Here is a 25569-nt window from a genome sequence, read left to right as displayed (position 1 = left end):
ATATTAAATGTGTGTCACTAGGGATGCTTTTTCATTTTGGGTTTGTTACTTTTATAGCCCCATAAAGTATAGAGACTCACTTCCAACCCCCATTGGGGATGATCTTAAAGTTTCCCTTTGTAGGAAAGATAACTAGATGCCTCTTGGGTTCTAAGGTCATCTCCAACCCAAATGAGGCTAAACTTAAATTCGGTCCCCATGCCCTCCAAAATACAACTATGTGTATTGCCTGGACTCAAACAAAATTTTAATTCATAAATGGTAAAATGCAAACACACAAATTATAAACAAATAAGGGAACATTTATATATTTTAGGATGATTTTTTGGGTTTAGATGTACTAATATTAATATTTTTGCTGTTGGATTTCATTTTGGGTTGTCAATTTTTTTTTAAAAACGCTAGATGTCAGAAAAAGAGCCGTGGCAATCCAATATCTTCCCATATTTATTCACACAATGGATCAAAAAATACATGGATTCCACTTTTAAAATCAGTAATCCAATACTTTTAAAATCAAGTATTGGATCAATTAGGGGGAAGAGTTTATTCAAGTAAGTAAAATGTCTACTTTGTTTTGTTTTTTTTTATAATTAATTTTTTTAGGGAGTCATAACACAACGAAGCAAATATCGACCAATGTAACGGAGTCAGTTATATTTAAACAATAGCAGCAAATCTCAGCCGGAAAAGAATTTGGGGCCAAAGGCTGCCCCAGCCCACAATGAAATATCGACCAAGAAAAATAAGTTGAAAAAGCCCACAACGACTCGTAGCCAAATCATTGCTGGCAAATTGTAATAATCTAACTGAGCTCCAGTCACGTGATCCTCACCTCTGGTATCAGAAACATTACTAGGGCTCGCTGCTGACCATTTTACTCTTCACCCAACCCAAAGAAGAAGACGAAGAGCTCGAGGAACTCTGTCACTCTCTATCTCTCTCTACTGTAAGTTCTCACTTTCTCTCACTACAATCTGCACTTATTGGCTGATAATGTGTTTGATTATGTTGATCCTGTGTTATCTGCATGTTGAAATGCGGCTTCAAATTTGCAAGCGAAGAGGTTTTTGTTTGGAATTTTGAAATGTAGTTTCTGTGACTGAGAAATGTAGGGAAAATGAACTCAGCATGAAGATTGAAGCATGAGTTTTAAGTCACAGAAGTAATTTGCACACAAACACTGTTTTTGTATTCGTTATTTTTAAACACGCAGAAAGCATTTGATTGTATGTTCAATTTTGTTTTCTTCTGAATATGTTTTTGATTTTGACCCTTTGGAGTGAAATCCATGCTGTAATTACCTTAAACTGTCTTGTTGCAAGTTTTCCGGTGTAGTGGGTTTAGTGATTTGTAATGCTTGTAGATAATCCAGATGGACTACAGCTCCGAAGAAGAGTCAGATATTAGTGAGTCTGAGATCAACGATTACAAAGATAAACCATATGAGCAGTTGAGGGAGGGAAAGTATAAAGTAAAGGGTCCTAACGGCTCTCTTAGATGCCCCTTTTGTGCCGGGAAGAAGAAACAAGATTACAAGTTCAAGGACCTCTTCCAACATGCTTCTGGGGTGGGTAAAGGTTCTGCTAACAGAAGTGCCAAACAGAAGGCCAACCACCTAGCCTTGGCCATCTATTTGGAGAATGACCTAGCCAGTGAAGCAGACCAAATACAGCGCCCACTTTTACCCACACCTGTCGCTCCACAAGAGAAGCAAGAAGAAGATCTCTATGTGTGGCCTTGGACTGGCATCGTTGTGAACATTGTGATTCAGCCAAAGGATGGAAAAGATTTGCTGGATTCTAGATACTGGTTGAGGAAGTTTTCTAAATATAAACCTTCAGAAGTTCATACCTTTTTGAATGAAGAAGAGCCAGCTGCATGCGCTGTGGTGTGCTTTAGTAAAGATTGGAGTGGTTTCGGGAATGCTACTGATTTTGAGAAAATGTTTGAAACTGACTGTCACGGCAAAAAGGATTGGAATGCACGAAAACAACAGCCTGGCTCAAGTATTTATGGGTGGTGTGCACGTGCTGATGATTATCATTCCCAAGGGCTGATGGGGACGTTCCTTCGTGAGGAAGGAAAGCTAAGAACAGTATCTGACATTGTCCAGGAAGCAGCTCAAAACAGAAATGATGTTGTGGCCAGCCTAGCCAATAAAATTGACATGACAAATGAAAATCTGGATGAACTAAGGTACAAATACAATGAGAACACAATGTCATTAAGTAGGATGCTTGAAGAGAAAGACAAGCTACACAACGACTTTGTTGAAGGTTTGTTTCTGTCCCTTTTTCTGTGCTTTGTCTTTGTTTATGGGCATGCGTAGAGGACATTGTCTTGTTTAAATGTGCCTGCATTTGTCGTGAAATTTATTATCTGCATTTGATGTTCTTATACAGTATATGGTACTGTTGGGTCCTGTTTAAAATTCTGTTATTGTTCCTTGACGAAACATTTTTGTGCTTATCAGAAACGAGGAAGATGCAGCGGACTGCACGAGACAATGTTCGAAGAATTTTAGATGAACAAGAGAAACTGAATTATGAGTTGGAGTCGAAGAAAAGGAAACTTGATTCCTGGAGCAAAGAATTAAACAAACGTGAAGCACTAACTGAGCGTGAGAGGCAAAAGCTTGACGAGGATAAGAAGAAGGTAATATATGTCATATTCTTGTACTATTCAATTTTGTGCATTTTAAGAATTTAACCATTCAATCTACTTGTTTTCTAGCAGTCCACTTTTTGCAGTTTGTTAGCTGTACTAGTGTTAGGTCATTTAGCTACAAATATGATTGACATCAGTCTAGACAGAATTTAATTTCTAACTTAGTTGATTAGACTTGTAGATATTTCTAGAATTTGAGTTGATTATTTCTATAAGTCAGTGAATGCTTTATTCTTTACTCAATGATTTAAGTGTCTGAAGTATAACTTAATTAATGAAGTTGGAGTCCACTCAGTTTTCTATAAACATAGGAGTCTAGAAGAGTTATAGACCTCTATGAAATGGGCTGATGCATTTTCAAACAAGTAGCATTAGAATCATTTCCTTTTTGTATATACAGTGTAAGTCAGACTCAGTTTCCTATGTGATTATTGGGAGACTAAACAATGTGAGACCTCAATAAAAGGGGCTAGTTGTATGCATTGGGAGTCAAGTAGTAAAAGAGTCATTTATAGTTTATCAAAAGGATCCATTATTTCCATTTAACTGGGATGCATCAAAATATTTTCAGTTTGGTTCATTTTATCTTGTATTCTATGGGCTTGCCCAATCCAGTTTTTTTTTTTTAACTGGTCAACAGTGCATCCTCATAGTCAATGTCATACAAGATATAATGTTCAAGTACACTTGCACTTCTTGTAAATGAAACACAGGCATGCACATAGCTTATTATCTTGTTTAAAAAAAATGTTTGCATGGCAGTAAGTGAAGCTGTTGCCTGGTTTATGTGTGCTTGCTACTAATAAGGTTTTTTTTCCACAGAATGATCAGAGAAACAATTCACTTCACTTGGCTTCCGTGGAGCAGAAAAAGGCGGATGAGAATGTCTTGAGACTGGTTGAAGAGCAAAAGGTATGTGAATTACTATTAACCTGACTAGAAAGTGTAAAACTTCCTTAATATATTATATTTTCCTTGGTTTTCCCTGACTAGGACCCTTAACTTTTCAGAGGGAAAAAGAGGATGCCTTAAACAAAATACTTGAGTTAGAAAAGCAGTTGGATGCGAAACAGAAGTTGGAAATGGAGATTGAAGAGATAAAAGGGAAATTAGAGGTAATGAAGCATCTCGGGGATCAAGATGACGATGCAGTTCAAAAGAAGATAAAAGAAATGAATGATGAATTGGAGGAAAAGGTTGACGAGCTTGAGGATTTAGAATCTCTAAATCAAACTCTTATCACCAAAGAGCGCCAAAGCAATGATGAGTTACAGAAAGCTCGTAAAGAATTAATAGCAGTATGCATTTCTTTTCTTTGTATTTGGGACTATACTGATTTTATAATTATCTAAAAAAAATTTCCTCCTTTTATGCAAAGTAAGGACCAGATTGTTGGCCTAGATCCTACAATGTGGTCCCATAATGAAAACCATCCATGTTTTAAGTACCCAATTAAGATCATCCAAGCAAATCAGCCAAATTGGAAATGATTTAGCCCTTTGATTATCATAAAATCATTTCTATGTTTATTATAAGCACTATGCTCATCTATTTCTTTCACGAAAATTAGATGGCCAAATTGTTTTAGATTTTCTTTATTATTTTTTTGCCTATGACAGGTTTTATTTGTTTTTGGTTACATAGCAAAGGATCAAACCCTTGACCTATTTTAATCCTAGGTCATTTCTCCACCCGCCCTCATTTCTCTATATTGACGCAATATTGACTATTGGGTATATGATAAATTTTCTTGTAGCAATCATCCAACTTCACATTTTTTCTGTTTGGCATAATCTTGTGTCTCAGACCAGAGTATGATATAGAGTCAGATATATGTAGCTAGTTATGAATCGTTTGTACATGTTTTCCACCATATTAGATTCTTCCTTATAAAAATGGAAATAAGTCCTACTATCTTATCCTTTAAGGAAAAGAAGTATAAAAAAACTGATTTGTAATTAGTATTCCTCTATAGTAAAGAGATAACAAAGTCATGAAAGCTTTTACTTTTTCTTTAGGGTTTGAGAGGTATGTTGGATGTTCGATCTCATATTCAGATAAAGAGAATGGGTGATCTTGATTACAAGCCCTTCTACAACGTATGCAAGGAACGATTTAGTGATGAGGAAGCACAGGTGCAGGCCTCCACTTTATGCTCCTTGTGGCAGGATAATCTAACAAAAACAGATTGGCATCCTTTTAAGATTATAACTGTTGATGGGAATGCTCAGGTATATCTTTTCTATACTGTCAAATCTTTCGTTTCCAAAGTCATTCAATAACCAATAATGCAAGTTCAACTGTACACTGCAGCTTGCTACTATATATCATTTTAAAAAGCTTATCTAGCCACTCGTAATTTCAAGTGCAAATATGTAACTTTGTTTTGTTTCCAACTGTTTCTTGGTGCTTTAGTTATTTCATGATACCAATTCTGAAACATAAATTAGTCTTTGGCATTAACTAGGCAACTTTGTTTTACTTTATGGTCTTTCCTGCTTTTGATATTTTGGGAAGTTGCAAGAAACATGGTTTATGGAGATACAGATAGGTTAGGTTTATCGTATAAATTTTAAGGGTTTTTCAATAGGATAGGAGTGCACTTTCAAAATAGTAAGGTTGTACCTGTGGACTGAATGCAATTTCTCTCATGTCCCTCTATCTTCTTATATGTCTACAGGAGTTTCAAACAGGGAACATTTTGGGGATTCTTCTGTTATAGATGGGCCGCGTTTGGCGCCCGACCAACTCAGTTTCTCCCATTTTACTATTGTATCGGAGAGTTTATGCTATTTGTGTGTGCTAATTTACCTTGCGATGCATTGATACGTATATATTATGAGTACGTTTTGTCTTGAAAGATGTTGTAGAGCTCAACTCTTTTTCCAACTTTTATCTTACCTCGTAGTATGGTGAGATCCACTCAATGTCAGAGAGTTGGGTAAAAGTTGAGTTGGATATCCTTTTCCTTGCTCTGGACGAAATGGAGAAGAATTTAAAAACTGAAGTTTTATGTGTATACATGTTGGTGGTTGCTGTCCTATTTCTTGAGAATGAAGACAAAAATAAGGGTAGCAATTGGACTTCATGTGTCATGTTCGTCTAGGGTTGAGAGACACGGTATTACACTATTTGGCCGGACAAGAACATTCTCTGTTAATTAATCATGTTTAATTTTCTCAACACAAACACAAAACAATTATCATGCTTGTAGAGCAAGTTGACATGCATAATCGTTTAATTCATCAGATTGAATTGAGTCATATGGGTTGACACAACTAATCCTGTCAAATCACCCTTTCTTAAGGACAATTATAAAGTGGTTAAAAAGATGATTAATTCGCTTCCATGCCGTGTGATGCAGGAAATAATTAATGAGGAAGATGAGAAGCTACGGAATCTGAAGGAGGAGTGGGGTCATGAGATATATGAGTGTGTCGTTACAGCCTTAAAAGAACTTAATGAGTATAATCCAAGTGGGAGGTATGCTGTCTCTGAACTTTGGAATGTCAAAGAAGGAAGGAAAGCCACACTGAAGGAGGTTATCAGTTATATCTTAAGCAAAATAAAGACACTCAAGCGAAAGAGAACATGAGGTGAAGGTGAGCCTTCTTTATTATTTGAAAGTTACAGTTTCTCCAGATCTTCTATTTGTTTTGATATAGTTTGGGCTGATTGTTAAACCCAACAATCTACATATTCATGATTGCCTTGCCACAGGAAGGATTTTAGTGTTTTATTTTTCATCTCTTCCTTCTACCATGATAAGCTTTCAGTTTTGTCTATTATAAAAGATTAGTAGAAGACGTGCATGTGTTTTGCTAGTAACAACAGGATTATTGGCAGTTTCATTACACAGTAATTTGATAAGTTATACAGTAATAGAGAGGTTGAAGAATGCTGAAATTATTTTTGTCAATGACAAAATATTCACTGGAAAGGAATGGGTGTTTCTGAGGAAAGAAGCATAGTGGCAGCCTGTAATTAGTTCCAAACAATATATATCACACCACTTCAGATATTGGCATTTGATTTTATTAATCCACTTCAGAGTCTGTATATAAAGGTCCTGTTTCGATTGTAGAAAATTATGAGGATCAAAATTGGAGACACTACAATTTCACTCATAGCTGTGGACAATATAGGTTGTGGTGAAGGATAATAGTTGACAGAAAAAGAACTTTTTCAATCTGTGTCAAGTAGAATTGAATAACAGCTGTCCTGTTGTGTATGGCAGCTTCTGGTGTTCTTGCATTAGAAAGTTTGTGGGGAACTACTAAAGAAAGTTCCTCAGGTTTTGGTTGTTTAGTTTGCCATATTACAATTTACTTCAGTTCATTTTATCTCTATGCATCTTGCGCAGCTTCAGCATATTGTTGTTGCAAACACTCAATTGCATTTAGATGACCAAGACTAAGAATCTCGAGATTTGAGTAAAATATCTGCATATAGAATCAACTGTCAGACAAGCTAAATCAAAACCATTCCCTGAACCGTCATTTATGCACACGAACATCTTGTTAAGGTTTTTCTTACTCTGATGTTTATTATGCTAGGCAATGGTAGCAAAAGTGGAAGACCAAATTTGGATCAACTGGTTGGATGGCAAGACCATGTTTTCATGGGGCTTCCTCTTATGGATATATGCTATGACAAGAACCTGCTTTAGTTGGATTAATTGTACCTTGAATACTTATGAACCTAAATTTTTATGTGGGAAACTTTGTGACTGCTATTTTACCACTCACTTTGCTATCGGTGTCATCAGCTTGTGTATCTGTAGTTTACATTATTGAATCCAGTTTGGTGATTGGCCATGCCCTTCCCAACCGAATGTATTTGAGCAAACATTGTAAAATTGAGGATTTCTTTATGGGCAGTGTAATTGGGGAGTAAGGTAGTGAGGACGTTTATCTTCCTCCACCTATCCTGTGATTTTCCTTTGCTATTATGACTGATCTGCATTGAAACATCTTGATGATTCTTTCGTTTATGACTCTTCTATCTATTTTTTCTCGTTCTGTCTTTTCTGCATGAATAAGTGTTAATAGTAAGTACGGTCTTATAGTGTTTAGCTTCATGCTCATTGTGTTTTTTGTCCCTTTCTCTTTTATTTCATTTTTTTCTTTTGTTTGCGCTAGGCTATACAAACTTTTCTTTTCGAGGGTGTAACTAATAGGGGGGTCCGGGGGAAGTGAGTCCCCCCCGGCTCAATGACTACAATTCCCTTTGAGGATCTGCTTCCTCTCAAAGCTCTCCGCAAGTCCACCAGGCAAGCAAGTCAAAGGTCAAAATCTGCCATTGCCGATAGAAGGCTTTCAGGAAATCCTGTCTAGTTTCAGTCTTCTGGTGGAATATGAGGATTTGGTCAATCCATGAGGCCCCTCCCAAGCTTGATATGTTGTTTTAAGCCACAGGTTAGCCCGATTGTATGGATAGGCTTGGGCTCGCACATTTTTTTTTTAAATGGTAGGCCCTAAGCCATGCTTTTCTCAGCCCTGGCCCAACCCTAAATTACAATATTTTGGGTTATGCTTTGTGTTTTCAATTTTTCGTAGTTTGGTTCAATCTTTCATGCAAACATGCATACGGTTCAAGTGGCATTTGATGGTGTGAGGGTGCCAACAGGTCTAGTGTAGTGGAAAATGTTATTGATTTGTAGATCATACTAGTAGTCTCAATTTCGAATCCTTATAGCATACTATTAGTCTCAAGTTCGAATTCCCTATAGCACATTGATAGTGTGTGAGAAACCTATCTCCCTCTTGTAATAGTTTAGATTGTATGAGGTCCTAATTAATCCTAATTTATGTGCAAACCTCTCAGCTGCCACCGCTATTTGTACACCAAACTTATGTAAACAAATTTTTTTATAGAATTCATTTTGCGAATCAAACGGGTCAAAACAATATAGACTATATACTAGTCGGGCTCTTTAGAGTGATTCTACTGAGGAGCCCAAGCCCGAGGCTTTTTTGGGTGCTCTGAAAAACCAGCCTGGGCCACTTTTGCCCGAGCTGTGGGACCCACGAAGACAAGCCGCCCGAAGGCAAGTTTCGCCAAGCTCGAGCCCAAGGGGAGGATGACGCGTCAACCTGCGCGTTTCCAACGGCAAAAGACACGTGTGGCAGCTTGGGCGCCTGATCCGCTTGTTCTCCTCCAATCCAACAGCTGGCCTATTTTTGGGCAATAAAATTATGAAAAAAAATTGAAATTTTTTTAAAAAATACCAAAAAATTCTGAATTTTTTTTCTTCTATAAATACTTGTCAATACCCTTCACTTTCAACACCAATCCTCATACATTTTCTTCTACTTCTACTATTATTCACTATTTACTCAACATTTTCCTCTCTTTCAAATTGTATTTATATTTCTTATCTTTATGGCTTTTTCTATCGAAACCGGAGGGGCGTGGAGCACCATGGAAGATGTTTTCTTGTCTGAGTCTTGGCTCCAAATTAGTCATTGTCCCGTGTCAGGCAATGAGATGAAATTTTATCATATGTGGAAAAAAATTCATGCCGAATTTTGTGAGAGAATTCCAGGGTTGACTCGTACGGAAATAACATTGTCTAGTAGGTGAAAAATTCTTAATAAAAAGTTGGGAAAATTGAGAGATGCCTTGGCAAAAGCGAGGGACAACCATAGAAGCGGGGAAAATCTTAGTAGCAAGGTAAATATTTTGTAATTTTCGTTTTATTAAGTTTAATGTCCTAATATATATATATATATATATATTTAATGTTTCTTGCATTTTCAATATTTTGTTAATATTTCTTGCATTTTCAATATTTTGTTAATAATTTTATATTTGTTAATATTTCTTGCATTTCCAATTGTTTCTTAATATTTCTTGCATAAATAATATTTTGTTAATATTTGTTGCATTTCCAATATATTTGTAAGGTTAATTGCATTTTCATTTTTTTTTATGTTACTTGCATATCCAATATATTTTAAATATTTCTTGCATTTCTATTTTTTTTTTGTCAATAGATTATTTAAGCACATATGTGGTTTGGTGCAATTGGGCAAGGCAAAAAAACTTTCAACCATCATGAATGTTGGGAGGTGGTGAAAAATTGCAAACGCTTCAGAATTATTCCCACGGGTCCCGCCATTATGTTAAACGAGACGTCACTCTATGATTCAACGACATCGAATTCACCTCTCGATTCCCTTATGAGTCAAGACTCATCCATCGAAAAGAAGTCGAGGACCATTGGCCGAAAGGCTGCAAAGGCGAAGAAATGGAGTAATTCTAGCACTAATAATACATCAAAAATTTTGGAGGAAATTGCGAGGTAGGCTACCATAAGAATTGAAATGGAGAAGAAACACCAAGAGAATGAGATGCCAATTCGAGCAGAATATTTACAAGAAATGGAGTATTTGTGCAAACAACACATTGAGAAGATGGATCGGGAAACCATGGCCATGGATACAAGTCATATGTCCCCTGAAACAAAACAATTTTGGAAGCTAGAACGAAGGGATGTTATGAGAAGAAGACTTTTCCATGATGATGGACCTAGCAACACGGATTGGTTAAATGATCAAAACCATTAAATTAGTTGGCATACCTTTTATTTATTTGTATTTTTCATGTTTTGTATTAAAGTTGTTGTAATTCATGTATTTTATTTTAGTAGTAGTAGTTCTTAATGACTTGTATTGGCTTTCTTTATTTAATAAACAAAGCATTCAATAAAATACCTTTTTATTCAACATATTCCATACATCAAACAAAACATAATTAAAAGGAAAAACCACAACCAAAGTATAATAAAAAAAATTTAAAAAAACTACAACCAAAGCACAATAATAATAACAAACCACAACCAAACCATAATAATAATAATAATAAAACAACACAACCAAACCATTACTAAAAAAAACCTAACTAAAGCATCTATGCTCCATCATTCACCTTCATTGCCTTTCACCGCCCATAAAGCTCCATCAAGTCAAGTTGGCGCCTTTCATGAATATACGAAGATTGCATCTCTGTATATCGATCTATCATATGGGTCATGAAATGACCATCCTTAACCAACGGATCCGGCTCAAACGATTCTCCACTTGGCCCCATGGGCCTTTCATAAATTCGTGTCAGACCGTGTTCATGGGATCCGGTTCTTAGACCTCTGCAGCATTGTAATCATATTCATCCTCCACAATCATATTATGGAGGATGATGCAAGTCATCATAATGCTTCTCAGGACCTCCTCATCAAACATACGCGCCGCACCTCGAATAATCAACCACCGAGCTTAGAGGATGCCAAAACACCTTTCGACATTTTTCATGTATCCTTCTTGATAGGAAGCAAATAATCTTTGCTTCTGGGATCGGGGATTCGGAATGGATTTGACAAATGTGGTCTATCTCGGGTGGATGCCACCAGCTAGATAATACCCCGTCTGATACACTGTATTGTTGATTTGATAGGTGATATTCGGGCCTTCACCTCTCAAAATATTGTTGAAGACCGGGGATTGACCCAGCACGTTAAGGTCATTTTGGGATCCGGCAACTCAAAAGAAGGCATGCCAAACCCATGTATCGAAGCAAGCAACGGCTTCAAGGATGATACTTTTTTGGCCTTTTCTATTTTCGTAATCTCCTTGCCAGGCAATTGGGCAATTCTTCCATTGTCATTGCATGCAGTCGATGCTACCAATTATTCCTGAAAATACTCGAGCTTCGGCTTTTTGTAGAAGCCGTTGGAGGTCCTAGGGAGTAGGTCTGCGTTGGTAGTCCCTAGTGTACAGAGTTTCGACTGCATCACAAAATCTTACAAAGGCCTCCAACATAGTGGACTTCCCCATTAGGCACCTGATCTCATCCACTTGAAGAAGTCCCAAAACCCCAGCAGCATCACAATTTTGAACAAAGTATGCATCATAATTGCAAATATCATGCATGACTTTATTGAACAAATGGGGTTCCATTCTATATTGCCTTCGAAAATCAACATCATAGTACAAAGAAGTTGAGATAAAATAATCTTCCAAAAGATTCTTATCCCGAGAATGCCTTATGTCTGTCCATATTCGAGCCATGGTGACTTGTGAACCACGGTGGCGACCTTGGTTCTCTTCATCAAGCAAAGCCACTACTATGACGACTTGTTCATCTTCTTTTCTCTGCAACCTTTACCTTTCAGCTCGTTTACGGCTTTTCTCATTTGTTTCTCGCTCTTGCTTCTCCAAGCATCTCCTCAAATCTTCCATTGAGAATGGAGTATGAATTCTAAACTTTGAGAAATGAAAATATAGAAAGATTGTTGTGTGATAAAGGTATGAGCTGAGCATCTGGTTTTATAGAAAATTTTGGCCAAATAAAGATGTCACGTGGCTTGATTTGATAGGATGAAAATCTTATTTGAAAATTGAAATTAATCTTAAATTTGAAAATTGAAATTTGAAATTCATCCGAAATTTGAACCCAAAAATCTTATCCGGAAATTTTATCCGATTATGAGATATGAATAGTCTTGACAAGTAGGAACCCGAAAATCTTATCCAAAAATATTATCCAAATTAATTATTGAGATAAAAAAATTTGTGAAAAAAACAAAAAAAATGAATAGTAATTGCCCTTTGCCATGCAACAGGTGGAAACACACAATGCTTTTTGCAAGGGCAACTATTATTCACGTGAATAGTGGCTGCCCTAGCTCCCTTTTGCCATGGGAAAGGGCAAATAGGTGGAGTTGCTCTTATATCTGGACCCTTGCTCTCCCCAAGTGGATTTTTTGATATGATGGATTGGACGGCCTAGATAAAGGTTTCGCTTTTATTTTCTTGCCATCTGCTTCCACATGTCCATAGCTTAGAGCATTTCCAAGGAAGATGTCAAACCAAACATCAAATTTAAATTTGATTGCTGATGTGGCAATTTGACATTTACACAGTTTCACACTCCACCCGATATGTCAAATAAATAATTATTGTAACAGTCAAACCATTTAAGATAAAGAAGAAAAAAATAAAAATAAATAAATAAAAGTAACATCCATGTATCTTTTAAAAATAATAAAATATTCATTTGACATCTTACTTTTGGGATGTCAAAAATAACATCATTCCACATCAGCTTTGACACATCGGTTGTAGTAATGTTAGATACTATTTTTAGCTGTTAAATATCTATGTGGCACTTTTGACACATCGATTGGAGATGCTCTCAACAATGATCAATTGCAAACCGACCTAGTGGGTCCCACTGCCACATGCCAATAAAAAATAAAAATTCCTCAGTCTCTGAACTCTATTTTAAAAAAAAATTTTAAAAAATTAATTTATTATTTATTGGTTTTTAAAATTTCGTATTCTCTGTTTGTTCTTCTTTTTCGCCTCTCGTTCACTGCAGAAAGAACAAACCAAAAAAAAAAAAAACACACGCACACATACAAAAACTAGTTAATAAAAAAGAATTCAGATTATCGCCATTTTGATGACCCCATAAAATTTATCTCATTCCTCCTTCATCGAATTTACGACTCATATTTTGAAGCAAATCTTGCTGACATATTTCCGCATCCCTCTATTTCTCTCTTTCTGCGAAACCTTGCCTTTTAGCTTCTTCATTCTTTGTTGAATCTGCAAGCCGTCTTCTTTGTAGGATCTGTGATGCGAATGTTCCCCTGATTTGAGGTTGGTCTCAATTCTTTCACTTTTCTCTATTGATTTGATGTTTGATGTTCTTCGTCTAATTTATTTATTTTTTTACTTTTTTGTTTCTTATTTTGTGGGTTTTGCATACAATTTAATGCTTTTTTAAAAAAAATCAATTAATCAAAAGCTTAGATCTTTGTTGAATGAATTTTGATAGGTTTGTATCATTTCCAATTCTTCCTTAGCAGAAGTGATCGGGGTTTATAATCCCGAGGATTCAATTGGGTCCGCTATATGCGTATTTGGTTGAATTGGTGACTTGGGTCTTCAAACCCCGCGGTTTTTATCAAAATTTCTTTGTGGGTTTTCACTGAGGAATGAAGCTCTTACCGAAGCCCGATTCGATTCAAATTCGTGAGGTGTGGAACGATAATTTTGAGGAGGAATTTGCTTTGATACGAAAAATTATCGATGACTATCCGTATGTTGCTATGGACACCGAGTTTCCTGGCATTGTTCTTCGTCCGGTGGGCAATTTCAAGAACAACTATGACTACCATTACCAAACCTTGAAGGATAATGTAGATATGCTCAAGCTGATTCAACTGGGTCTCACATTTTCTGATGAGCAAGGGAATTTACCCACTTGTGGAACTGATAAACACTGCATTTGGCAGTTTAATTTCGGGAATTCAATCTCAATGAGGATGTTTTTGCCAATGATTCTATTGAGCTTTTGCGCCAAAGTGGCATTGATTTTAAGAAAAACAATGAAAAGGGTATTGATGCAAAGCGGCTTGGCGAGCTCTTAATGTCACGTCTGGGATTGTGTTGAATGATAGTGTGCATTGGGTCACTTTCCATAGTGGGTATGATTTTGGATACTTGATTAAGCTTTTGACTTGCCATAACTTGCCCGAGACGCAAGCGGAGTTCTTTAATTTGATCAATATTTACTTTCCGACAATATACGATATCAAGCATCTGATGAAGTTTTGCAATAGCCTTCATGGTGGATTGAACAAGCTCGCAGAATTGTTGGAAGTGGAGAGAGTTGGTATTTGTCATCAGGCGGGTTCTGATAGTTTGCTTACATCTTGTACGTTCAGAAAATTGAAAGAGAGTTTCTTTAGTGGTTCTTTGGAGAAGTATGCTGGTGTCTTGTATGGTTTAGGTGTTGAGAATGGACTAAATACTCTTTAACGTTGTTTGTGCCTGGTACTCGCATCTTCATGTACACTTTTGCAACAAGTTAATTTATGAATATATGACATATTTTTAATGATAATCCTCTTGTGCACAACTTTGGAACTTCTTATTACTTGCACTTTTGTCAATATAATTGGATTGGATTGGGTTACATTCATGTATAACACTGGTCATGGGAACATATGTTTCTTTTTTACACATAGACGTATCCATTCAAGACAAACAACTAAAATCTTGACATGTTAGACAACTGCTTTTGGTGGACGTATAAGTGAAGGTATTTGATGTTTTAGTTTTCTTCAGTTTTTCAATATTTTATGGCTATCTCTTTCACTTGAGTAATCCTTAACCATTTTCAAGCTAGTGGTTGTTCGGGAAAACTTTCATGGTGAGGTCAATCCTTTCTACCACAGTTATGGTCTCAATGGTTCATGCACTTTGGAATGGTTAGGCTGTTTTCTTTTGTTCTTTTTGGTTAATTTATGTTCCTCATTTTGCATGAAAGCTCAATGGAAGTGTCATTTTGTGGATTATAGTGGTCCACTTTATGTTTAAAAGTAAGTCTTCCTGATAAACTTCACATTCTACAGTTTGGTCCACTGAAAAGAGGTTGTCTTGCTTAAGGGAATTGATAGGCCTTTTTATTGTTGCTCTTCTATGATTTGAGTGTTGTTGTAATTCAGTTCATGCTTCCGCATTTTTGAAATATGATATTGATTTTTATTTTGTTTTTAATTTTAATGATATGGGGTGGTTGGTCAATTAAGGGATGAGAAAAACTGAGGTTTCCCTACCAATTTTTTTTTTTTTTTTTGCAATGTAGCTGAGACTGAATAAAAAGAACCACTATACTATACCAAAATATGTTAGTTTGTGCTTAGGTGGTATAGAAGCAGATACAGGTGCATACTTCATTATAATTTAGGTCATGTTTAATGTTGTTCTACTAAACTTGTTACTTGTTTCCTATTATCCTTCATGTCACTTGGTTATGGGTTGCTTCTTGCACAGTTGTCCCGCTATTGCAGAAGCTTTGATATGCATGTACGTGTGCTTTGTCTCCTTAGATTAATTATCTAGTCCCCAGTGCAAATCAACAGTGAGGTATACTTTCCCAAGGCATTACCTTGCATATATTATAGACTATAATTCCAAGATCTTTGGACACAATTGTGCTTTCATTGCCATAAAATGGTGTTGCCTTTGTATTGCACTTATTTTCAATTTTAATGTAAGGGACATTTTTCAACTTACTATGATAGTGTGCCACTTTCTATGTTCGGTATGATTCCGGGTACATGCTAGTTGTTGGCATGCCATAATTTGCTAGTTTGGAATCCAAATTCATGTATGCTCTTCCGCTGTTTTTCCGGGTTGAGCATGACGCCTCTGATCCCCCTCTTCAACAACCCTTGTGGTTAATGTTGTTGCGTCATTCTTTTCCCCTTTTCTGTCTTGGTTTTTTTTTTCTCAGTTCTTATCTGTTAGACATGTGATCTCAATCTCTCTCTGTCACATAAGCGAAGATTGTATGACTTTATTCATAATTACATTAGCTCGTTGACGGGCAAAAGATATTCCAAGTTTGTTTATGTTTCCACTACTACTGCTGTGGTTCTAGTGGTGGATACTTGGTTAGTGAAATACAAACAAAATATGTCCTTTCGTTTGTTTTTGCCTCATGCAATCCTGTTCATTGCTTTACTTTCTTTTAGTGGTGTGATCTCATACTTCCTTAGCTTCATGGATTATTTCACAACAGAAGCAAAATTAAATTTTGTATATGAAACCTTGGCTTTCAATGTCTTTATGGCATGAAGTAGCTCTTGGAATCTTATGATGCTTTTACCTTGGGTTGAATAACTTGTAGAGCTATTAGAACTGGAGGAAGAAGGTATGCATCATTTTCATATCTTATCCATTGAGATGTTGGTTCGATAGCATATAAATGTGCATGTTATGTTTTCAATACAAAACTTAAAAACCAAACCAAAATGCAATGACTGGTGCTTAATTTTGATGACGCCAAGAAGATTGTACTGCTGAAAGTGATGATGAAATATGTGGGTGCTTGTGTTGTTTTAAAGTGTGAGAGCGAACAAAATGATATTTTAAGAAGGGGAACATAAGAAGATTGTTTATACACAACATGTTTATTAATTCGTGTATTTTCTCCTAGGCTTACTAATCTTGATCTTTATCCCTGTAGTGATGATATAGATCTAAGTTGCTTTTCATTGTCCTTGGCAAACCCAATGCCTTAAAGCCTCCATGGTCTCAATAGGAGTTTCAAAGGATGTCTGTGACTCTTGAGTCTAGTAAGTTTATGCCTACTTATGAAAAATATCTAAAAATAATTAAACGTTATGTTGTTATTACAACATGTGCAAGGGAAGAGTGCTTCCTCTAGAATCATCAGCAAGCGGCTCATCGTCTTTTTTCTTTCTGGGGAAGTAATCAGATGTGTCTGAAGTCTGTTAAGGATGTAATGGATTCTTTTTCTTCTTTTAGCCAAGGGGGAAAGAATAGATCAGGTGGCTTGCCCCTGATTGGAAGCAACCAAACCAAGCATGGTCATATGAAGTGGTGTGATGGCATGAAAAATATGGTTGAGACCGTCGAAAACAGGTTGAGCGAATGACCGCAAAGGACTTGATGATAAGTAAGACTTCCACATCTCCATTTTCAGCGGCTGAAGCCAGCAATTGCTTTTGTTTTTGATCAGTTATGTTTTGTTTTTACAAATTTTCCGTAGATTTGCATTTCCAGTGTCTAGTTTTGCAAGGGAAGCATGGTTCTGAGAGACCCAAGTTACTTGAAACATGTGTTAAACAGATTTGGTATATGTATTCAATGTTATCAATCAATATATTAAAAAGTTTGCAATTGTTAGTTGGATTTGTTTAGTGTTATCAGTTAATTGTCCCAATGAAGGCCAAATTCTGGATCTGCTTTGTCATTTCTGCTTAGGTTGCCCTTTTTGTGATAATAAGAGAAGCCGTTATGGGATTATTTATCTTTTTTGTTTGTTCGTTTTTTCTTATAAAAAAAAAAATAATTGGGGATGGCAACCCAACAAAAGATAAAAACTAGCCATTAATACACAAACCAAGAGGTCCGGTTTTCTTAACAAAGATCTTTATGGTTAAATTTTTGAACACAACATAAACAAATGTCTTAACTAACAAAAATGTTAAGAGAAAAAAAACAATAAATAAAGATAAAATGGTAAACTAACTGGTTAAATTAAGAGTCTATTTTTACCCCACTTCTCGAATCTTGATCAATAGTTCGTTTTAGCGCCCCACCCCCCCAACCATCTTGATATAGTTCGCCCCCAAAAAAAAAGTGGTCAAGAGGCTAGTTAGTATAAAAATGAAACAACAAATAAAAAGCAGATATGGGCTTAGCCAAGTTGGCTAGAGCATATGTGCTCTCCACTTTGCACCAGTATTGGAATTCCCTCCCAGTAATTAGATTATATTAAAGTAGAATATCTTTTCTATAAATAAAAAAAATATTAAAGTGAAAACAAAAACTAAAAACTGGAAACCATTTGAAATTGTTTTCACTCTCAAATTTTTATTTTCATTTTTGTTACTCTTTTCTCTCCATTCTCCCCTCTCATCCTCACTCTCATTTTCCTCTATACTCTCCCCTAAGGATTTGAACTATGTTAAAAGTACAGTTAATTTAGTTTCAATCCCTCAGAAAAAAAAAATTAAAAAAATCATGGGTAATTGTGGATTTGGGCCTAATTCATACTAGGAGATTTGGATTTGGGCCCAATTTCATGTGGCCGGGAGCTGGATTGGCCCAAGAAGGGGTTAACAAGATTTAGGGTTTGCCCTAATAAATTCCTCACTTCGCTCTGACTGCTCATTTTGCTTCGCTTACGCAGAACTTTCGGTGCATCGGCTACCTCATCTCACCGCATCTTCAAGGTCTCCCTCTCTTCCTCTTTATATGTATCTGTATCTTGAGATTAAAGATATCTGGAATCTGATTATTGATATATGTTGTTCGTTTTTCGATTTTTCAGCTTGAACGTCAAGAGGAAAAATGGCAGGGTAAGTAAACTCATGTTCTTCAAGAGTAACTGATATTAGTTTCTTTAACATCTCTTTTTGGACCTTTCATGAGCATTGGGTTGCTCTTGAAGTTTGTGAAGTTGTAGTTTTTGTTCTAATTTTGTGTTGTTTAAAAACTGGTTTCTTACTTAAGTAAATGTCAAAGTTGAATTTATTTCTTGTTACATGGCATATTTATAAATGGGTTATCTGGTATGGACTATCTGTTGTTGATCTAGTTGGGTAGTTGGGTAGTTGGGGGTGAGTGATAAAAGCCAGAATATTAGTTGAATTGATAAAATATGTTTCTGCTTTGGCTGCAAAGACTTTTAGGTTAGATTTCTATGAGGAGATTATGAACTGTGTAAGTATCTGAATTTAGTGAAGAAAATTTCAGGGTTTTTTTTATTTTCCTGAGTTCTGAGGTACCCGGTTGGGAGGGGAATGCTTTTTGTGATTGAATTTTGTTTGACATGAATATTGTTTAATTGTTTGATCATATTGTTATTTTTCAGAGCTAGTTTGTATTGTGTGGGAAGAACAGATCTCTGTTCACAATGAGTTTTCAGATTTTTAAAATCATTCTGGAAAATTGTTGTTTGATAATAAATGGAAAGATGGTGTTGATGTGTTATATTTATCTGCGCTGGTATCATGGTTCATTTGTTTCTATGGAATGTAGTCTCATGCTACCAAAAATGGTCCTACAATTTATGATTCATGGTTTCAATGTCTCATTTGCAGTGAAGAAGCTGCAGTTTCAACTGAGGCAGCGCCAGCAGCAGCGCCTGCTCCAGCTCCAGCCCTTGGTGAGCCTATGGATGTTACAACTGCTCTGCAGCTTGTGCTGAGAAAATCACTGGCTCATGGCGGTCTTGTTCGAGGTCTTCATGAAGCTGCAAAAGTGATTGAGAAGCATGCTGCCCAGCTCTGCGTGCTGGCAGAGGACTGTGATCAGCAAGACTATGTTAAACTGGTGAAAGCTCTTTGTGCTGACCACAACGTAAACATGCTGACCGTTCCCAGTGCCAAGACCTTAGGAGAGTGGGCTGGTGTAAGTGGTGTTTACTTTTAAACTATTTTTGGCATTTGATTATTTTCTTGGATTAATTTCTCGCTCTACTGTATTTTGGTTGCCTAGTGATTGTCTGTTTTGTGCATTGATTATTTACCTTTACTCATACAGCTGTGCAAGATTGATTCTGAGGGAAAGGCTAGGAAGGTCGTTGGTTGTTCTTGTGTAGTTGTGAAGGTACAACTCTTTACGCAGTAGAGAAGGAAGTTAAATTTAAAGTAACACACGTTATTTTATTCTGCAACATTCGATGATCTAAATGAGACCATGGTTTTTCTGGTTGTGCAGGATTTTGGGGAGGATCACGAAGGCCTTCATGTTGTTCAGCAGCATGTGAAGGCCCAATAAGTTGACTGGGTCTGAATTTTGTGAGAAATGTTGAAACATCTTTAGGGAGCTTTCTTTGTCTCATGAATTGTTACTTTATTTGACTGTTTACTAGTTACTGTTTACAATGGTTTTCAATTTTGTTTCAAATTGTTGTTTCTAGTATATGCTACATTTTGATAATTGTTTTCTATGAAAAAGTTTCATCCAATAGAACGCAGGTTCATAAATTATTTTAGAATACGCTGGAGAAACGGGAAGCATGGCCATTTATTCATCTTCTGCAAATTATGTTAAAAGCTCCCTTAGGATGTTAGAGGATGGTAAATTGTATGTGAATTGCTAATGTAAACCGGAGGTTGAAATGTGCCTCATTGATGGCACAATTGTCTGCCATTGTCGATTGTGTTAGAAGTTAGAAAGCCTTTACTGCATATTTGAAAAAAAAAAGGTTCTAAAATGACCTATAGGGCTCTAGGATTTTTCACCATCGGATTTCATGTTTGCCTTTTATCTCTCTTTATCCTTCTTTTTCTGTTTGGGTTGATTGCCTAAATACGGCAAACTATAGGGTACATTTCAAGATAATACATCATCTTTTATTGGTCTTACAAACTATTACCATAACTTGAACAAAATTCATATTGCCTCTTTGTCAACAAGTCTATTACGGCCATTTGAAAGGAGTGATTCCAAATCTATTAGATGACGCTGTAATGTTATATGTATGCCAAGATTCAATTACGAAATTGATGAAGAAAATAAATGGATTTCAAATGATCTTGTTTGCGGTAATTTTGAATCCATTTCAATTATATTACATCTAGGTATTTTAAATATATTTAATTTAATTCTTTGTTTTATTATCGTCTTTCTCTAAAAAATATATATATATCTTTTATGTTTTGGCTTATTTTAAATACATTCAATCTAATTGTTTTTTTTTAAAAATAGTAAATTTAGTTTTGTTGTCAATCCAAATAATTTCTTTCAAGTACATCCAAATGGTAATATAGTTTGGCCCCCACTTAGCTTCAGAGAAATACTCATGTGAAATGAGGATGACATTATTTTGCTTTCTCTGGCAATCATATACAACGCATGATAACTTTTTCACTTAACATACATTGATTGGTCGTGAATAACAAAACAATGTTATCCTCATTTCACACCTGTTTTTCTGCTCCAAAAGTGGAGGCTCCTCTTGTATTCCCGTTATAATGGCCATCACCCTTTCGTTCGTAAACTCTCTCAAATGGCCAAACCTCTCAATTTAAAATGTAATCGGCATTAAGGAGAAATACAAACAAACCCGTGGACGAAGTTTGACACTTCTTTCAATGGAGTTGGGTGACACTTCTTCCAATCCATAAGTTTGTTGTTAATCAATTTTTAAATCAATAATAGTAACTCAGAATATTCTCTTGCCCCCGTTTTAGTAAAGTTTCATGCATTTTGTTCTTCTACCAACCTTCATGGAACTTCAGACCCAACACACCACACGGACACACACCCCTCCTTCCCTAAAAAAAAAGAAAAAGAAAACTTCATGGTGTAGTGGGAAGAAATCCTAATCTGCCTTTAAAAAATAGATCTTAAGATAAATTTGACGATTAAAAATAATATTTTGTATTCTTAAATTAATAAAGTTATTCTAGAATTTCCTAATCTACATAGAATCACCATTAAATTTAAAAATTTATCCTAGTATTTTTCTAGGATTTTCCACTAAGTCAAGTGCAGCTATGCTTTCTCTTTCTCTACCTTGTGTTTTTCTCTCTCCATTTCATTTCCTTTCTTTCACTTAAATTGGAACTTTTTATATGTTATTAAAAATGTCATATTGAAAACAAAAGAAAAAACATATTTTCTCATTTATCTAATTTTTTTTAAAAAAATCTAAGATTAATTTCTAACTTAATTTGAAAATTATTTATTTTTTCTTAGTAGTCATTAATTTCTCTTTCCCTATCCTAACATTTTTTTTTTGGTTATACCAAACAATAATACACCTACTTTCCATTTTTAAAATTCTTCATATATTTGCCAATTTCTTCCTTACAAACCGAAAATACATATTCAAAACTAAATATTATACTTAAATTAATAAAAATAACTCAAAAATATATTTCTTTTGCACTTTTTCTAGAATTTTCTTTTGTACATTTTTCCCTTACTTTTTAAACCCTCACCAACTCCGATGCTCGAAACCCTATTAGATCTCATATTTTCTTATATAATTTTTTTTTTCGTCGAATTTCTTATATAAATATAATATGTTTTCATTCATACTTCTTAATTTTTTTACTTTTGCCCGAGTCGCCTGAAACCGACCTAATCTACATAAAATCACTATTAGATCTCAAATTTTCTTACGGAAAATTCGTATTTCACCTCTGAAATCACCCACCATTAAAAAAAATACAAATTTATAAATAAACCCAATCCTAGTTATAAAAAAAACCCAACACTAAACATAGAAACACACCCAAAATCAACCCCAAAGTCAACTTTTTGGGTGTGTTTATAAATAAGTTTTGAGTGTGTGTAATGATGGGTTTTGGGTGTGTTTATAAAGTGTTTTGGGTGTTGGGTTTTTTTATAATTTCAACTCTATTTTGGGTGTTTTAGTGAAACTCCTTAAAAAAAAAGAGTGAACTACTCTAATAGATTTTTTGTATCTAGGATTTTCCACTAGAAACATTTACGGCAAAAAAAGCATCCGGCCGAAGGTTTGTTTCTTGCAATGATGACTATAAGGTAATTATTTATCCATTTATACTTCAAGTAATAAAGATAACATAGAAATATTTCGCTTTCTCATTTTTTTTTTTTTCTAGAATTTTCTTTCGTATATTTTTTCCTTACTTTTTAAACCCTCACCAACTCCGATACTCAAAACCCCTATTAAATGTCAAATTTACATATATAAATATAATATGTTTTTATTCATACTTCTTTATCCTTTCACTTTCTCTAAACCCTAAACCCTAAACCCTTACTATCGCCGTGGCGCCCGAAATCCTAGTGGCCTAATCTACATAGAATCACCATTAGATCTCAAATTTCTTATGAAAATCAAATAGATTCTCGTAGTTTACCTTTGATATCACCATAGAATCACCATCAAAAAATGCAAACTATCTGAACATATTTTTCGTATCTAAGACTTTTCACTAAAAAAACATTTACGGCCAAAAAAGTATCCGATAAGGGTGTTTTCATGCAACGATGACTATAAGGTAAATATTTATCCATTTAATTTATTTTATGTAAAATGCTTATGATTAGTATGGTTCATGACCATTTTGATTTCATGTATATTTTTCTCATTCTCCCTTCCGCCCTTCTCTCCTCCCTTCTTTTTGTTTCTTTTGACTCTCTCATTATATGTAATAGTTGAAAACTTTGAAAATGGTGGGAAAAAACGATTTTGAAAAACTTACAAAATATATTATTTTGTGAAATCAATATTTCAAAATTGAAATGATTAGAAATGTTTTTGTTATATTGAAAACTAAAATAGAAAAAAGTAATTTGTTGTTTTTTAAAATAATTATATTACCTACAAAAGGTTATGACCTCTCATATTCTTAAATATTAGCACTTTTGGCATACTAGCTAAATTTGTAAATTAATTTTGAGCAACGTGTATGATTAGATCCTTCAAGAGGGTTTCGGTAAGCATCGGTCTATTGCATTTTGAGTCACTTAATGGCTTATGTTTGGTCTCAATCTCAAGCATATTTCACTATGAGAGGGGTAATATACTAAACTCATATACACTACACGGATATTAGGATTCGAGTCCAGGACCTTTTTTGGTGGAGCAATTGTTCCAAATCACGACACTAGTGTGTCTTATGCTCCATTGCTAACCTTTTAGAAATATAAAAGATGGTTAGTATGTAACAACCTCAAGCATAAAGAATTATACAAGACAATAGTATGTACTAATTGCCAAATAGGTGAGTTTGGTAACAATCATGAAGCGTCAGTAGCCTTCATAATGTACTTAAAATCATGGCATTAATTAGCAGCTATATCAATTATGAGTGACATCTCAAAGAGAGAGAAATTGAAGTTAGAACATTTCTTTCTTCTTCTTTTTTTTTGATATTTTGATTCAAAAAAAAAAAAAAAAAAACCGTATGCAACTTTTTTCTTTCAGATGCAGGGTGGAGCTATATGTGAGCAAGAATGTTGGCTTGATCCACATATTTGTTGGGTCGTAGCTTAAGATATTGAAACAAAAGGATTGTCTCAATAAATATATATATTTTCGTCTGGTGATTGTGATTGGTTTAACGTTTGAAGAAAATAGTACTAATAATTTCGGCATATGACAGTGCGGTGTTTAGTTAGGAATTGTTTTGCAAAGGATCAATCATCAAGCTTGAGGTACTACAAGGTTGTATCTTTAAAGTTGATCATTGGATCTCCCAGATTCTGCGTCCGAAGCTGTATTGTTGTTGTTTTCCTCTGGATCACAAGGACCACATGTACAGAAGCAAGCAAGCACCCTCGTTTGTCGTCTCAGCAAGTTCTATATAGCTTTAAGATGCTCTTCTGCTTTTGCCTTCCAAGATACTTGTCTCCTTATATCCTTTTCTCAAATGTCTATCTTTTTATTGTGGAATTCTCTCCCCAACATGCGCACTCGAGAAATCTCTCCTCACAGCTGAAAGGGAACTAGGGTTACCTGCATGATCGGCTACAACCTGTTTCTTTGGCTGGCCCCTTCTGCGTTGGGTTCCGCCAGTAGGGTTACTTTGAAGAAATGGAGAAGAAGCTCCTGTGTCCCCTTCAGGTTTAGGTTCTAAACTTGGTGGCTCGATCACATTTTGAAGCGTTAAACGCAAAGCAGCCTTCCCACGAATATGATTTTCATCTACAAATGATGATGAAGGGGGTTCTTAATGATAAGGTATGTGGATTTTACACATATTATGTTGTGCTAGTGATTTATTTAATTAATACAAATCCATGACCAAGCAATGTTGTGCATTATTATGTCATACTATTATTATTTGCTTTAGGACAATACTACACAAATATAATTACGCATTTTCGGAGATTTTCACCTGAGATTTCTACATCTCTCGGCAGCCCTTCCCCAACATTTTTAAATTATATTTAGATTATATGTGGGTTTTTTTCAATGGTTTTGAAAAGTTATATAAATTATGTTCATCTAATAAAATGTTTGACTTTCTAATTAAATAAGATATTTGTTCTTACATATAAAATATTTGATTTTTAAAATTTTAAAATAAAACCAAAGGATTAAGTGAGATTAACTCTTCAGTATTGGTCATCAAATGCACAAACATCCACCACCCTCAAAGAGAGGACCAACACTCCAGAAGCCCCTCTCTCGTCTTCTTGATCATAATTTATTAATAAGAAACAAAAAAGATATACAAGAACAACATGGGAGACCAAACCAAACCTTGCAAAAGAGAAAGACAATGTACAGAAATGCACAACAACATGCTAAGAGACCAAAACTCTTGAATTGTTATACTTGTACTGTACCTTTGAGTTAGGTAATAGAAATTTGTGATGTTGTACATTGTTATTATGTTTAGTT

The 25569-nt window shown here is 35.2% G+C and overlaps 3 protein-coding genes across 6 annotated transcripts; all 3 read left to right on the top strand.

Moving 5' to 3' along the window:
• Positions 1-788: 788 nt before the first annotated feature.
• On the top strand, positions 789-7642 carry FDM1 (XH/XS domain-containing protein). 4 transcript variants are annotated; one of them, XM_008230561.3, is made up of 8 exons: positions 789-949; positions 1376-2279; positions 2477-2658; positions 3493-3582; positions 3681-3968; positions 4689-4901; positions 6035-6272; positions 7227-7642. In XM_008230561.3, the coding sequence occupies exons 2-7, from the start codon at positions 1376-1378 to the stop codon at positions 6263-6265; spliced, it is 1908 nt and encodes a 635-aa protein (XP_008228783.2). In that variant the 5' UTR covers positions 789-949; the 3' UTR covers positions 6266-6272; positions 7227-7642. The 4 variants fall into 4 exon arrangements, with proteins under 4 accessions (XP_008228783.2, XP_088906183.1, XP_008228782.2 ...); XM_089050057.1 differs by having other exon boundaries at positions 809-949; positions 1367-2279; positions 6035-6266; XM_008230560.2 differs by having other exon boundaries at positions 809-949; positions 1367-2279.
• Positions 7643-13045: 5403 nt separating this feature from the next.
• On the top strand, positions 13046-14598 carry LOC103328168 (Polynucleotidyl transferase, ribonuclease H-like superfamily protein). Its single transcript, XM_008230563.3, is given in 4 exon segments — positions 13046-13334; positions 13544-13979; positions 13982-14112; positions 14115-14598. Coding segments are annotated over 3 exon segments (822 nt in total). The 5' UTR covers positions 13046-13334; positions 13544-13672; the 3' UTR covers positions 14499-14598.
• A 3734-nt stretch (positions 14599-18332) lies between these two features.
• LOC103328169 (Ribosomal protein L7Ae/L30e/S12e/Gadd45 family protein) lies at positions 18333-20192 on the top strand. The gene is made up of 5 exons (XM_008230566.2): positions 18333-18448; positions 18547-18574; positions 19319-19628; positions 19761-19826; positions 19938-20192. Exons 2-5 carry the CDS (start codon positions 18567-18569, stop codon positions 19995-19997), a joined length of 444 nt encoding a protein of 147 aa, XP_008228788.2. The 5' UTR covers positions 18333-18448; positions 18547-18566; the 3' UTR covers positions 19998-20192.
• Positions 20193-25569: the final 5377 nt, after the last annotated feature.

Source organism: Prunus mume, linkage group LG4 (assembly GCF_029339155.1).
Source record: "Prunus mume cultivar Tortuosa linkage group LG4, ASM2933915v1, whole genome shotgun sequence".
NCBI lineage: Eukaryota > Viridiplantae > Streptophyta > Magnoliopsida > Rosales > Rosaceae > Prunus > Prunus mume.
This window is presented reverse-complemented; position numbering and strand designations above follow the sequence as displayed.